Source organism: Theropithecus gelada, chromosome 10 (genome assembly GCF_003255815.1).
Source record: "Theropithecus gelada isolate Dixy chromosome 10, Tgel_1.0, whole genome shotgun sequence".
Taxonomy (NCBI): domain Eukaryota; kingdom Metazoa; phylum Chordata; class Mammalia; order Primates; family Cercopithecidae; genus Theropithecus; species Theropithecus gelada.
In genome coordinates, this window is record NC_037678.1 from 14,999,112 (window position 1) to 15,014,054 (window position 14,943).

The 14,943-nt window shown below is 55.1% G+C and overlaps 1 protein-coding gene across 1 annotated transcript; it reads right to left on the minus strand.

Moving 5' to 3' along the window:
• Positions 1-2,009: 2,009 nt before the first annotated feature.
• Positions 2,010-14,935, minus strand: RASD2 (RASD family member 2). Its single transcript, XM_025399626.1, has 3 exons — positions 14,746-14,935; positions 8,898-9,177; positions 2,010-4,455 (listed from the first exon to the last, which is right to left on the minus strand). The coding sequence occupies exons 2-3, from the start codon at positions 9,166-9,168 to the stop codon at positions 3,926-3,928; spliced, it is 801 nt and encodes a 266-aa protein (XP_025255411.1). The 5' UTR covers positions 9,169-9,177; positions 14,746-14,935; the 3' UTR covers positions 2,010-3,925.
• Between the last annotated feature and the right edge of the window lie 8 nt (positions 14,936-14,943).

The following is a 14,943-nucleotide window of genomic DNA, read 5'->3' on the forward strand; positions in this document are numbered from 1 at the left end:
CCTTCCTAGGGTCGGGGGATTAGCCGGCTATCCTGGGCTTGGCTCTAAATGGTCTCACCGTGAAGGGAATTTTCCTACAATCTTATCCTACCTGCTGTCCCAGGGCTAAGGAGACACGTGTCTTTCTCCTCTGTGGCAGCCCGTCACTGTTAACCCCATTCCAGGGCAAGGACTGTGGGATGCAGGGAACAAGGAGTGGGGCTAGAGCTGGGGCTGGGGTGAGCATGTTCTGTTTGGTGATGATTGGAATGCTGTGAGTTATGCAACAGGAATATCAATTCCTTCTAGCAGAGACCATCAGGGCTGCGAGAGGCTGTTGGTGTGTATCCGGTCCTGATGTCTTCCTCCCGCCTCCCATTTACTCATGAAGAAAAGGAGGCCTGGGAGGGGACAAGACTTATTTGCAGACCCACATAGAGAAAGGGAGTGGCAGCGGCGGGCTGGGCTCCAGCGGGACACTGTGGAGTCCTGGCTTTGTGCACCAGCGCCCTTGTTATGGTGCAGCGCTGACTGCGATGCAGAAAGGAGCGTTTGCCTCCATGCTTCATGTGTATGAGAACCAGGATCTAGAAAGTGTCCGAGGGACATGCCTCCCACACTGACCTTCTGTGGCTGGTGTGGGCAAAGGATTGGAGGGAAGCTGGGCTGCTAGATTATCAGAAGCTGGGAGAGGGGCCCCCAGCTAGGCAGAGGTTAGGAGCCGAGCCCCCAGGTAGGCAGAGACTAGAAGCAGGGTCCCCCAGGTAGGCAGAGGCTGAAAGCAGGGCCCCCAGATATGCAGAGGCTGGGAGTGGGGCCCCCAGGTAGGCAGAGGCTGTGAGTTCTCCAGCTCCCCACACCACGGACTTGCGTGGTCTTGCCTCCACCACTGCCTGGCTCTGTTTGTTTTGTGGATGTCTGTGCAGAGGTTGTGGCTTCCCAATGGACGATGTGGTTCCCAGTGGACCTTATACTGACTGTCTCTCAACCTCCTTTAGGGCCTGGCTCCCTGATCCTGCTGGTGGCATTTGCTGATCAAAAGAACAGACTGTTTCCACCTCCCGGATGCAAACTCTTTCTTCAGCCAGACGGAGATCAGACAGCCCCTGGTGTTGAATCCCTGATCTGCCACTTCACCAGCTGTGCCATCTTGGACAAAATATGGAGCTCTCTGAACCTAAATGCTCAGATTGGGTGAACATGAGTGGGCTTCCTTCAGGGCTGGGTGATAGGATGGCGTGAGACCCGCCGGGTAAAACACACAGTGGACACTCATGACTTTCTCCTTTCCCTCTGCCCAGGGAAACCTCTCAGTCCCGGGGGCACGTTCGGTGTTGGTCAGGACCCAGACCTTCTCCCTCAGCCTCCACTTGCCATCCTCACCTACATCCTGTCTCGCTTCACAGGAGGGCTCATGCTGTGAGCCCCGTGTCTACTGGGTTCCGTCCAGAATGCGGTCCAACAAATCCACCACACGCAGGTGGGGGCCGTGTCCTGGCCCCCGGGTTGAGTCTAAGTGAGGCTGCCCATGCTCGGTATTTGAGGCCAGATAATTCTCAGTGCGGTGGGGGTGGAGGGGCAGCCTGTGCACTGGAGGATACTGAATGGTGTTCCTGGCCTCCACCCACCAGGTGAGAGCAGCAGCCCTAGCCCCAGGCTTGGAAAAGGTTTCCAGAGATTGCCAACGGTGCCCTGGAGGTGAAATTGCTGCTGTACAGGAACCATGAAGAACTAAGACACAAAGAACCTCCTGGAGCTAATGGTCCACAGGGGCCCCTCCTGTGTGGACACAGACGCCTCGGTACACAAACCTGGAGGACCCAGGAGGACCAAGCTGAAGGAGAGCATCACTTTCCATCTGGGGGTCTTATCCCCCTCCCCCGACACTTAAACTTGAAGGTGGACTTAGTGCTGACCCTCAGGGCCAGGGCACTCAGCAGGTGCATTTTGGGCGGGAAAGGCCAGCTTTGGTCGGGGAGGGGGCACACCTCCTCTTGGAAACACGAAAAATACACATGGGCAAGGACACGGCTTTGTAACAAACTCACTTTTATTGATAGTGTACACGGAGATCCATGGCAGCGGGGCTGTGCCTGGGAGACAGCGGGCCACACACTGGTGCAGCCAAGGTGCCTGGTCTGCTCAGAGGGCTTAGGCGGGGGGTGGGGAAGAGGACAGAGGCGGGGTTGGAGCTGCTGCGTTCAGCACTGACGCAGGCAGGGGCCAAGGCTGAGATGCAGGTGCAGGTATGCAGAGCTGGGGCTGGAGCATGTGTACATCTGTGTGTACATCTGTGTGTACTTGTATATACATTGGCATGGGGTACACAATATCTACAGGGACCCTCACAGACTGCTCTAGGGAGAGGGTTGAGGACAAGATGTCCCAAAGCCCTGAAGGCCCCAGGGGCCAAGCATCAAGAGAGGGGGCACATCGTGGTAGGTACCGAATGCCCAGCACTAGCTTGCTTCTGCCACCCACAGACTTGCTGTGTGACCTGGGGGAAGTTACTAACCCTCTCTGGACCTCAGAAAGACCCATTATATGATCACTAAGGTTCCTTAGGGCCCGAAAACTTCCATATGTTTAGAGAGATTAAAATACAAAATATACTTGTTAAGAGCTGATGACAAGGGCCTTTGGTTTATGGGTTCAAACCCACCATGCCTGAGTACATGGTTGGACCCAGCATAGCCCAATCCCGGGCACAAGGAGAAGACCTGCCCTGAGCTTTTCTGTTGGACCCCTCCCAGGCTCAGTTCTGGGTCCCAGCTGCTCCTCCCTGCCTCCCCACCGCTGTGTGTGCAGAAGGTGGTGGGGCAGCAGGGGCCAGGGCTGGGGACCCTCTTGGTTTCCTAGGACACAGTGAACCCAGCACCCAGTAGGTGCTTAATAAATGCTTGAGGAACGAGCACAGTAGAGGACAGCCTGGTTCTAGGTGGAGCTGTACCCTGAACTTGCTAGGGGACAGGGTTGTGGCTTGGGGCTCATCATGTCCCCTCTGAGTCTCAGTGGTATCCTCTGTGAAATGGGAGCATTAAAAAAAGCAGCCCTGGCCTGTCCACCCCACGCTTGTGCAATTGTCTGTAAACCGTGGAGTTCAATGGCGGAGGTCAATGTCTAGGTGCAGACAGGCCATGGAAACCCTGTTTGGGAATAGAGGAGGAAGGCATCCCCAGAGGAGGCCGTGGATCTGAACTGGGTGAGGGCCTGGCCAAGAAGGGAGTCACTAGGCTTTTACAGTACAATGATTTCCATTTCTACTGCTATACATGACATGAAAACAGCTGCAACCACAACAAAGCACAACTGTCGGGCGGAGGGACCTGGGAGAGGAGGCTGAGGAACGTGGTCTAGGGGTGGGCGTGGTCTAGGAGGTGTGGCCACGCCCCCTTCAAACACACAGCCGCCACTGGCTCAATGTCAGGGGCAGCTGGGGGCTAACTTGTGTGTGTGCTGGGGGTGGGAGGGGGTGCAGAGGCAGCTAACCCAGAGGGTAGGAGTTGCAGGGCTGGGAGAGAAGTTCTCCCAGCTGCCACCCAAACCAAGCTGGGTGTTATGCCAGGAGAGAGGAGACCTTTCTCGTCTGGCCTTCCGTGTCCTTTGCATCCTGAGACTTGTCCCAGGAGGCTCCATATGACGCAGCAATCCTCACCCCTCTGGGATCAACATTCCTTCCAGCCCCAGGAGAGGAAGGTGTGAGGCTGCAGAGATGTGTCCTCCCACAGAGGAGCTGAAACCACCAAGGAGCTGTGGACAAGGGGACTCAGGAAAGCTGTGAGAAGGCAGACGGATGTGCGGAGGCCAGCGCCCGGGGGCCTCCAGTCTGTGCCTAAGGTCTGTGAACAAGACTGCTGCGGGGGCCTCGGTGGGGGGATGCGCACAGCGGGCATCTGGGGCCACCTCCCTGAAGGCACTGGCCAAGCCCCGCCCCAGCATCCCTCGCTCACTGGATGGTGCACTTGTCCCTCTCGCGGGCCTGGCCTTCTCGAAGGACCTTGGCCTTGATGTACTTGAGGTCACTGTTGACGCTGGGGCGGCGGGCGAAGGGCGAGACCATGCCATAGGCGTCCATCTCCTTGACGCGGCGCATGCAGAAGGGCCTGGGGTGGAAGGCGTCACCGTACTGCACGGAGATCTTGCGATGCAGGGCGGGGCTCATCTCGTGCGGCAGCTTGGCCATGCTGAAGAGCACGTAGAACATCTCGTCCACGTTGGTGTTCTTCTTGGCCGACACCTCGAAGTAGGCGCAGTTCTCGTCGCCGGACACCAGCAGCTCGGCCTCGGTGGTGGGCACCTGGCGGCAAAGCTCGCCATGGTCGTTCTTGTTGCCACAGATGACCATGGGCAGCTCTGCCGCCTCCTTGGTCTTGTTCTTCAGGCAGGACTTCACCTCCAGGATCTGCTTCTGGAGGCGCTTGACCTCATCGAAGGACTCCCGGTTATCCAGGCTGAACACCAGGATGAAGACATCCCCTGCAGGGAGAGAGCCCAGGCAGTGAGTTCACCGGCCAGCTGTGACGCCTGCCCTCCTCTGGCCACAGAACACCAATCCTAACAGCTGGGAGTCACAGGTGCCCTGAAGCAGTTATGCGGCGTAACTGACTTAACCTAGGCAGTGACTCTTTGGGGTAGCTGCGATTATTCTCCCCGTTTTCCAGGGCAGGAAACTGAGGCTGAGGGGGTTGAAGCCTCTGTTCACAGTCGTATAGCTAACACATGGACCACTTGGTTCAAATACAGTCAACTCACTTCACATTTCCTTGCAGCGCTGCAGAGGGGTGGGTGATTTGTGTGGACTGTGTTCAGATAATAAGAATCATTTCTATGAGCGCAGGTGGCCTGCCTGTTTTGCTCAATGCCTAGTTTGCATCTGGCCTCATCCACTTAGCTGCCAGCAGACTTGAGCAGATCACGAAACCTCTATAACCTCAGTTTCTCTGTCTGTTTCATGCAGATGAAATATTACCTTGCAGGATAATTTTGAGAGTTATGCAAGATAATGAATGGACAGTGGTACATGCTCAGTGGCCTCAGGTGTCAGTAACGATGAGAATGAAGGCCTACTGGGGGCCAAGGACCGGGTATGTGCTCCAGGCCCATTGTTCTCTTGATTCCTCACTATGCCTCTGTCAAGGAGATTTTGTTACCTTTGCATTACAGGTGAGCAAACTGAGGCTCAGAAAGGGCATGCAGCCTGTCCAAGATCACACAGCTTCCGTGTGGCTAGGCTGAGATTTCTACCTGATTCTGTCCTCACCTAGCTAGTGCCTGGCACCTGGTAGATGCTCTCTGCTTCTCAAATAAATCATGGGATGAAAAAGTGAGTGCTGGCCTCCAAGGCCCACACTGCCTCCAGGATAACTCACCACATCACTCAAGGCAAGGTTGTGAATCTGAAACAGGGGCTGCTGTGGAGACGGTGGGGCGGTGAGGAGGCTGTCTGGACTGGTGCCTCCATCCCGATTTCCAGCTCTTAACAAGCACCTTCCTCACTTTTGCTTAAACTCCTTTTTTTCTTTCTTTTTTTTTTTTTTTGAGATGTAGTCTTGCTCTGAGGCCCAGGCTGGAGTGCAGTGGTGTGATCTTGGCTCACTGCAACTTCCGCCTCCTGGATTTAAGTGATTCTCCTGCCTCAGCCTCCGGAGCAGCTGGGATTTCAGGCGCCTGTCACCACGTCTGGCTTTTTTTTTTTTTTTTTTTTTGAGACAGAGTTTCACTCTTGTTGCCCAGGCTGGAGTGCAATGGCGTGATCTCAGCTCACTGCAACCTCCGCCTCCTGGGTTCAAGCGATTCTCCTGCCTCAGCCTCCTGAGTAACTGGGATTACAGGCGCCCTGTAATTTTGAGACCACACCTGGCTAATTTTTTGTATTTTTAGTAGAGACAGGGTTTCACTGCGTTAGCCAGGCTGGTCTCGAACTCCTGACCTCAAGAGATCTACCCACCTCGGCCTCCCAACGTGCTGGAATTACAGGCGTGAGCCACTGCATCCAACCACTTTTGCTCAAACTCTTGATAGCCTTGTGGTGTGACAAGATCCCTGTCTCACAGATGAGGAAACTGAGGCCCAGAGGAATCAGCAACTGGCCCAAGTTCTCGAGAAGAGAAAGCAAGCAGCTCCAGCTTCTGGCAGAACGGCTGCCACCTTCCTCTGCACCCCCAGAGCACATCATTTGCTCCCACTTCATGGCACATGGCACATTCAGAATGGTGTCCAGGCCAAGGGTGTGCTCCAAACAGTGAGCTCAGGCACAGAGGAGGGTTCCGTCACCCACTCATCCTGGTCTCCCCAGGGCCTGGCACACAGTGTTCACCGAGGCAGGCTGAAGGGATGGGAGGTGATGGAAGAAACTGCAGTGTGGGCTCTTCTGAAAGGCACTTGCAAGGCAGCGTCAGCTTGGCAACTCTTCCTTCTTGGGCTGCCAAACCCCATCCCATTAGGCTAATCCGGGGCCCCTGAGGACTCGTGGCCTTGACATATTCAAATGCGAGACTGTGATGCCAAGCATCAGAGATGCCTGTCTGGCAGCTGGAAGAAGAGCTGGTGGTGGAATTAATGGCTTTCAGAATTTCCTGAGCAGCAGGAAAATGAGGTTGAAAAAATGAGGTTCCACCAGGTTGGAAAATGAGGCACGGGTTGGTGTGTGAAAAAAACAAGCATCAGACAGATGTACTCAGAATGATATGCGCTGTAAAAAAGAGACAGACAAAAATACTCTCCATTGTGGGAATACAAATACGAATGCCAATGTAGTCACGGAGGCCCGGAAGGCTCCCTGCCAGACTGCCAGGGTGGCCACCTCCGGGGCAGGGGCAGGAGCGTGGGATTGGGGACACGGGTCAAAGGGGCATTAGCTTTATCTGTAGCGTTTGCAGGAGGGTGTGTTTGTGTATTACTTGTGTCACTGAAAATTCGTGCTGAAAATATGCACGTGCTTCCTCTCTAAATCTCCCCTCTCTTTCCCTCTGTCATTAGCCTTATTCATAGCAGTGGGTACCCAGTCCCCTCCCCGAGGCTGAGAGGGCTGACACCAATGCAATACCCGTCACTGCTGGAAGCTCCTGCTACAAGCCTTCTTGCAGTCCTCACAGCCTCCCTGCAGGGTATAAGCCCACTGTGTGGCTGGGGAGGCTGACTCAGACGGGATGCATGTGCCTCTGTTCACACATTTAAGCCAAGAGGCCCAGAGAGGATTCGAACACAAGTCGACCCAGGGCTCTCCTATCTACATGCCCCTTCTCCAAAACTGGGGGTGGAGCGGGGAGCCTGACTGCTGTCTGGGTCAGATGCTCTGAAAAGCCAGCCTGGAAGAGAAAGCACTCAATGAAGGGCCACCCAGCAGCCTCAGTCTTGGCCTCGAGGCGGTGGCAGGGCTGGGTATGGCATGGGTTTCTCCGTATAGAAGTATCTCAGTTGAAGGGTTATCTTAATGATGCCTAGAGAGTTGCCTGCTCACTCCTTCCCTTATCCCTGCTCAGCAACTTGAGGGGAGTGACTTGGGAAATGATCGTGTAGCTGGGAGTAGACCCACTACAAATGCTGACTCAACAGAAGACTCAGGGATTTATTGTGCACTTACTATCTGCTCACCAAGCGCCTTGCCTTACGTATATTAATTCATTTAATTCTCACAGTGCCTTTAGGATGAGTGTTGATGTGATGCAACTTTACATGAGAATGCTGAGACACAAAGAGATAAAATCCCTTGCCTTGAGGTACAAAGCCAGGAAGCAGCAGAACCAGGACTCAGACCCAGGTGCTGGGTCCTGGGCTTGTCCTCTTAGCTACTATGCTAATGCAGTGTAAACGAGTGCACAGCCCCTCAGCTCCACTCACCCTTTCTTCCCCCTCACCCCCGCCCCCTACAACCTCCCTGTCCCTCCTCACCCCTCCCAGCAGGGCTGAGAGGCTGCGGTGTGGCTTTGTCTGAAAGCACAAGAGCAGACTCCCTTTTCGAGCTGTGCTGCCATTGGAGTGAGTTACTTAGCCTCTCTGGGCTTCAGTTTCCTCACTTGTAAAAAGGGAACGAATAACTATTTGTGAGGGCTAAATAACTACATGCCGGACAAGGGGGCTCACGCCTCTAATCTCAGTACTTTGGGAGGCTGAGGTGGGCAGATCACGAGGTCGGGAGATCAAGACCATCCTGGCTAACATGGTGAAACCCCATCTCTACTAAAAAGACAAAAAATTAGCTGGGCGTGGTGGCACGTGCCTGTAGTCCCAGCTACTTGGGGGGCTGAGGCAGGAGAATCGCTTGAACCCGGGAGGTGGAGGTTGAAGTGAGCTAAGATCGCACCACTGTACTCCAACCTGGGTGACAGAGCGAGACTCCGTCTCAAAAAAAATAAAATAAAATACACCACATGCCAAGCTCTAAGAACAGGGTCAGGCCCATAGCTTCTGATAAGTGTCAGCTACTGCCATCACCGTCACTATTACTATGACCAAGTCCCCTTCCCTTTGGTGACCACTGCCAGGATCCTGCCCTTACCTCTCTAGGAGGTGGCAAAGGCCTGGGGTGTGGGAGACCTGAGCCCCGTGGACTGTGGACTGACTGTGGGCCCCGGAGCTCTGGTACGTCATCTCCTAGAGGAGGAAAGCAGCAGCCAGGGCATCATTCTGTTCGCTAGAAAGGAATATCCCTGGGGCATGCTGGTATCAGCTCCTGATCTGGAAGGCGGCCCCGACAGCCATGAGTAATCAATCCGGAGTCTAACAGAATGGAATTGGGGCGCCCAGACTCCATCACTAGTTCTAGCAAGTGGCAAAACCTCTCTGAGCCTCACTGTGCAGGGATGACGCCTGTCTCAGATGATGGCTATGCAAGTACTATGCAAACTGCCAAGTGCCCAGCACACTCCACACCCATGCCCCGGCCCTGCCACCCCAGCCCAAGCACCGGTGGGCCTCACCTGTGAGGATGGAGAGTCTGCGCATGGCGGGGAAGGGGTGGTTGCCGGAGGTATCCAGGATGTCCAGCTGGTACATGTCGCCGCGGATGTTGTACACCTTGCGGTGGAAGTCCTCGATGGTGGGTGTGTACTGGTCCTCGAAGCGCCCATTGAGAAAGCGAGACACAATGGAGCTCTTGCCCACCCGAGAGGCGCCCAGCACCACCATACGGTATGAGTTCTTGGCGGGCACACTGAGCGTGCAGTTCCCGCTGGACAAAGTCTTCATCATGGCTCGGGGCTGTGACAAAGCGAGAGAAGCAGACGTCAGGGGACCCTCGACCTGGCCCTGCCACCTCTTGTTAGAGGCCTTGGCCTCCTCTCTAGGGCCTCTGTCTAGGTCAATGGGAACCTCAGACAAGGTTCTAAGGGGCCTTGGAGTTCTACCCTCTCATTCATTTATGCCCTCTCCTTTACTCCTTCCTTCATCCACTCACTCACTTACCGTCCGTTCATTCATCCTTTTGTTTATGCAAGCCCCGGACTCCTGGGATTTGAATCCTTTCCTTGCCTCTAGCTACTGACCTTGGGCAAGTAGCTTAACCTCTCTAGAAGTCACTTTTCTCATCTACAAAATGAGCCCAAGTCATAGAGTTGTTGCAAAAGGCTCAGCACGTGGTGAAATCTCAAAAATGGTATCTATCGTGAGAATCCGTTCTTTCCCTGGTTCATCCATCTGGCTTTCCAGGAGCCTGTGAGTCTAGGATAAGACACGGGGAAGGCACTAGCATGCATTTCTTAAGCCTGAGGCAGGAAGCGGTTCTGTGGTCATTCAGCCCTCCTGGGAAGAAGGGAAGGCTAGGTCCACACCACATGCTCCAAGCTGGATGCCTGGGGTTGCTCCTGCAGCCACCCACCTTTAGACCTGTGCTCTGCATCTGGCGGGCTCCCTCCGCTCCATGGCCTCCCGGATATTTTTGCCTCCCAGGCCCTAGGTGTTTACTTGCCTCCAGGAGACCCGGAGGCCCGCAGTAGAGGATGTGGAATGGGAAATAACTCATGGCTGGCTCAAGTTTCCCGCCCAACTCCAAAGGTTAATGGCTCTGGGGCAAACCCAGAGCTTTCTATGGGAGCCTCTTGACCTCATGAAAGAGGCCGACATGGATCCAAGCTCTTGTATAAGCAAACCCACAGGCTCCACCAGGCTTATCCCAAAGGCTCTTTACAGCCCAGCCCTCCTTCCTTTCCTACCTCAGTGCCCACCAGAATCCCCACCCCAGAACCCCTGACCCCAGTCACCCTAGTTAGTTTGAGTTCTGCTGAGATCGGCCTCCACTCCTTTGCTCATGCCACCCCTCTGCAGAACACCCTCCTCCCCTTAAGTTTCAGGATCTGGCTCAAGTGCCACCTGCTCTCTGAAGGCCTCTCTGATGTCCCCACCCTAGCAGGAATCCTCCTCTCTCCAGAGGAGAGCTTTCCAGCTCCTGAACTGCAGATGGGCACAGGCCTGCTGAAATGTCAGTCCCCTCGGTCCTCCGCAGGCTGCCACAGGTTGTGCAGGTTGGCCACTGCACAAGGGACATGGCTGGGTGGGCAAGTGGGGGCTGCATCCCAGAGGTGGGGGCTGCATCTCAGAGGTGGGGGCTGCATCCCAGAGGAAGGGGCATCTTGTGTAGAGGAAGACACATTGTTTTTAAATTCACACAAAAAGCTGTATGTGCCCATACTTGGTCCCCACCCCAGGATGCCCCAAGTCGGTTTCCTTGAGTGCCTCCTCCATTAACCCAAGGTGCTTTCCAACACCATCACTTCCTGGCTATCATGATGCTAAGGTCTGAGATGGCCACTCGAGGTGGAGAGGTTGCCTGCATGTGAGTCCCTGGCACACATCTGGATCTGCTCACCCTGTCCAACTACCAGCCTCTGTGCAGGAAACCGCCTCTCAAAAATACCTTTGTTATAAGTCCTGATTGGTGGTATTTGCCAATTTCCATGGCGTAAATGCTCCCACCACGGTCAATTCTAAGCTACCAATGTGACTTCGATGAATGAATCACAAAGGGACGCACACAATAAGCCAGCTCAGCACACGGCGGACCCCAGGCCTGGAGCCACAAGGACGGCAACTGCTGCCACTTGAGCCCATGCAGTGTGCCAAGCCCCGCACTAAGTATAGAAATAATCATAGCTGGCATTTATTTTGCAGCTAAAATGTGCCAGAGTGTTCTAAGTGCTGCACACATGTTAACCTATTTCTCCCTTCAGTAACCCCAGAAAACAGGTGGTGTTATTCTCCAATTTACAGATGAGGCAACTGAGGCACAGAGAGGTTAAATTACTTGCTTACAGTTGCACAGCCAGTAACCAGCAGAGAAGAGGTTTGATCCCCGGTGGTCTGCTCCGAGCTCAGAAGGCTCTGTGACTAGCCTACTTGGTTAATAAGGGAGCCTGGGCAGTAGTTCAAGCCTAAGACCCCCACGTCCCCCACCCAGCTCCCGCCTACAGCTGTCTTTGAATTTATCCCACAAAACTGCCATGCCATGTACACAGCAGGGGCTCAATAAACGGTCTGTGCATTCATCAAATGGTAAATGGCTCTGTCTTTGGGTTTGCCTGAAGCCCCCCTCTGGGACCTTCTTTCCTCAGCCTCAACCACCTGACTGGCCCAGGGGCCGTGCTAAGGAGGGCCCTCCCCTAGGGCAGCCCTGATGAGGTGCCCAGGGCATACATGTGGGAGGCAGGAAGTGAGAGAGAGGAGGGTGGAGAGAGGGCTGCCAGACCGCAGCAGGGGAGCCCTTCTCAGTCTCTGCCAGGCTGTCTCAGCCAGCCTGGGCCTTCAGCAGAGATGGGGGGGAAAGAAGCCCTACCCCATGACAGCCCCCTCCCCAAGGCCCTCTGCAGACAGCTTGACTCTGTTGGTGGTCACTTCTGTCTAGACAGGACGAGAAAGGGGCCAGAAGCTCCCAGGGATAGTATGTGTCTCCATCACTGCCCTGCCCAGCCTCCAGCCCAGAGCTTGGTACAGACGAGCTGATAGCAATGACTTAATGAGCTTCAGGGAGTCAGAGAGAGGAGGCAGGAGTCAAAGAGGCAGAGAATCAGAGAGAGGAGGCAGGGAGTCAAAGAGAGGAGGCAGGGAGTCAGAGAGAGGAGGCAGGGAGTCAAAGAGGCAGGGAATCAGAGAAAGGAGGCAAGGAGTCAAAGAGAGGAGGCAGAGGGTCAAAGAGGCAGGGAATCAGAGAGAGGAGGCAGGGAGTCAAAAGAGGAGGCAGAGGGTCAAATAGGCAGGGAATCAGAAAGAGGAGGCAGGGAGTCAGAGAGAGGAGGCAGGGAGACAGAGAGGGGAGGCAGGGAGTCAGAGAGGGGAAGCAGGGAGACAGAGAGGGGAGGCAGGGAGTCAGACAGAGGAGGCAGAGAGTCAGAAAGAGGAGGCAGTGAGACAGAGAGGGGAAGCAGGGAGTCAGACAGAGAAGGGAGGGAGACAGAGAGAGGAGGCAGGGAGTCAGAAAGAGGAGGCCGGGTGTCAGAGAGGAGGCCGGGTGTCAGAGAGGAGGCAAAGGGTCAGAGAGAGGAGGCAAGGTGACAGATAGAGGAAGCAAGGAGTCAGAAATAAGAGACAGGGAATCAGGGAGGACAAAAAAGGAGAAAAAAAATCCTCTGTGGTTTTTTTCTCTGAGAGAAGACTGATTCTTCACATGGCCTGAGCCATGTGGGGCTGTGTGAGACATCTGGACACCTGGACGCCAGGTGACAGTGCCTCTGTGGGCTCTGCCTCCTGCCTCCACATCTTTCTTCCCTCTCCTCCCCCAGAGGTAGCACCATGGGCACCCTTGTGGGCACGTCTCTCCTCTGCAGCCTGTTCTCCCTTCTCTATCCTCAGCCAGGTTGACCTCACACAGCAAGGAGCAGACAGGGATGAGTTCGAAGGGCCCTTTGGGAATTTGGAGTCCAATATCAATGACTGAATGGATTTCAGGAAGTCAGAGAGAGGAGGCAGGGAATCAGAGAGGGGAAGTAGGGAATCAGAGAGAGGAGGCGCTGAGAGGCAGGAAATTCAACAGAGACCCCCTAACAACACAGGTATCCGAATGCACATACTGTGACTACTGACCCCGCCACAGGGCCATTCTGAGGACAGGTGGAAGCCAGAAAGTTCCCAGAGCAGAGATGAGGGGGCGCCATCCTGGGGGCACAGTAATCACAGCCAGGAAGGCATCCATCAGCCCACTTAACTGATGGGGACATTGACGCTCAGAGAGGTTAAGTCACTTGCCCCACTTGACACAGCAGATGACTAGCTGGGCTGGGATCAGAACCAGGTTGTTTGGCTCCAAAGTCTGGGCTCTTAACTCTATGAAAACCCACTCCTGGCCAAAACTGGTCTTTTCCAAAACACTGTCTATCTCAGTGAAGCCTCAGCTGGCGTCATGCTGGGGGATGACCCCTGAGACATATTATATTCTCACTCCTTCTCTCCCTGTAGGCAGCAGAGCGGAAAGGGGACAGGCACCTACCGGGATTCTCCCCCAACCCTGCCAGCCACCTCCGAGCAAGTGCACCTGTGGATTCAACACTTCTTCTCCCTTAAGCCTGTCCCCCAGGGCCTGCCTGGAAGATGAAAGAGTCACACAGGCACAGGCAGCGGGACAAGAGTCTGGACGTGTTCTCCCGGTGTATGCCCCAGAGCCTGTTTCACTGCACTGCCCCTCCTCCACCCCCCATGCCTCCTCCATCAGCGCACACTCAGCCTCTCTGGACACGCACATTGCCGTCACTGGCCTCCAGCTGCCGCTCTGAGAGTCCAGGGGCTTGGCAAAGCCAACCCCACCACCCTTGGCAGCTCAGGTGGTAGAAGGTAGGCGGGCATCCGCTTCCGGCAGGCCAGCTCTGCCTCTCACCAGCCCGGCAGCCCTGGGCAAATGACTTGGCTCCCTGGGGCTCAGGTTATTCCTCTGTTAATGGTAAGAAACAAACTCCCTGTGTGGCCCTGGGCTTCCAGTAAGTCTGGAGGCTGACCCAGCTCCTGAGCCACAGCAAACCTGAACACATGCTGGGTTCTCTTCTTCGTGGCACTTTATCTTGGCAGCCGTGGGGCTGCCCAGTGAGGCTGGACTGGAATGCAGGCGCAGGTCTTGCAGGGAACCCATCTTGTCTCTGACACCACGGGAGGCTTGAGTCACCAGCTCCTGACCTGGCTGCTCCCTCCCAGCCTGGCTTCCCACCTTCCATGAGGTCTTGGACAATGTCCCCTGTCATCCTCCCAGTGCTGGGGACAAGGGGAGGGGAGGGCCCAGAGAGGCCTCCAGAGCTGCCTTCTGGGCCCTCCAAGACAGCTAAGTTACAGGAAACCCCTCCTGGGAAGGGGATCATTCAGGAAACTCACTCAGCACCAACCCAGAAAAAGCTCAAGAACTCTGGATAAGGAGTCTTCTTAATCTTCCTTCCCCACCTCCAGGTATGCAGGCTGCAGCCAGCTCCAGAAGGGGGACAGGAGTGTTTGGGGAAGTTGACTCGTCTTCCCTGAGCCCCAGTTTCCTCCTATTTAAATGGTCTATTACTCTAGCTCTTTAAATGGAAAGCCTCTAGCACCAAAACTAGAACATAGTAGAAGCTCAATAAATCTTTCTTTCCTGGGATAAGTAAAGGGTATAGCACCCAGTTTGACACATATAGTAGGTGCTCAACGAATTTAATTTTCTCCAGGTATGTAAAGTTGCCAGACGATCCCGGCACATAGTAGGTGCTCAATCAATTTCACTTTCTCTGGTCATCTAAGGAATCACTGAGCTTTCCTCCTCCAAGCCTCTACCCTTTCTTCCCGGCTGCTCCACTTGCCCCAGATCCCCAGCTCTACTGGGATGTCTCCTACCTGGGAATGGCGGGCCCGGCCTCTGGCACGGCTGGGAGAGCTGCCTGGAAGCGCCGAGAGCTGCGGGGAGCCGCCTGCTGCTCCAGCCGCCGAGCCTCCCAGACTCTGTGGTGACTCCCGGGTCACTGCGCTGGGATCCTCCCCTGCGCGGCTCGGGACGCAGGGCTGGGCGCGGCCGGGCGAGGAGGCGCAAGGGGC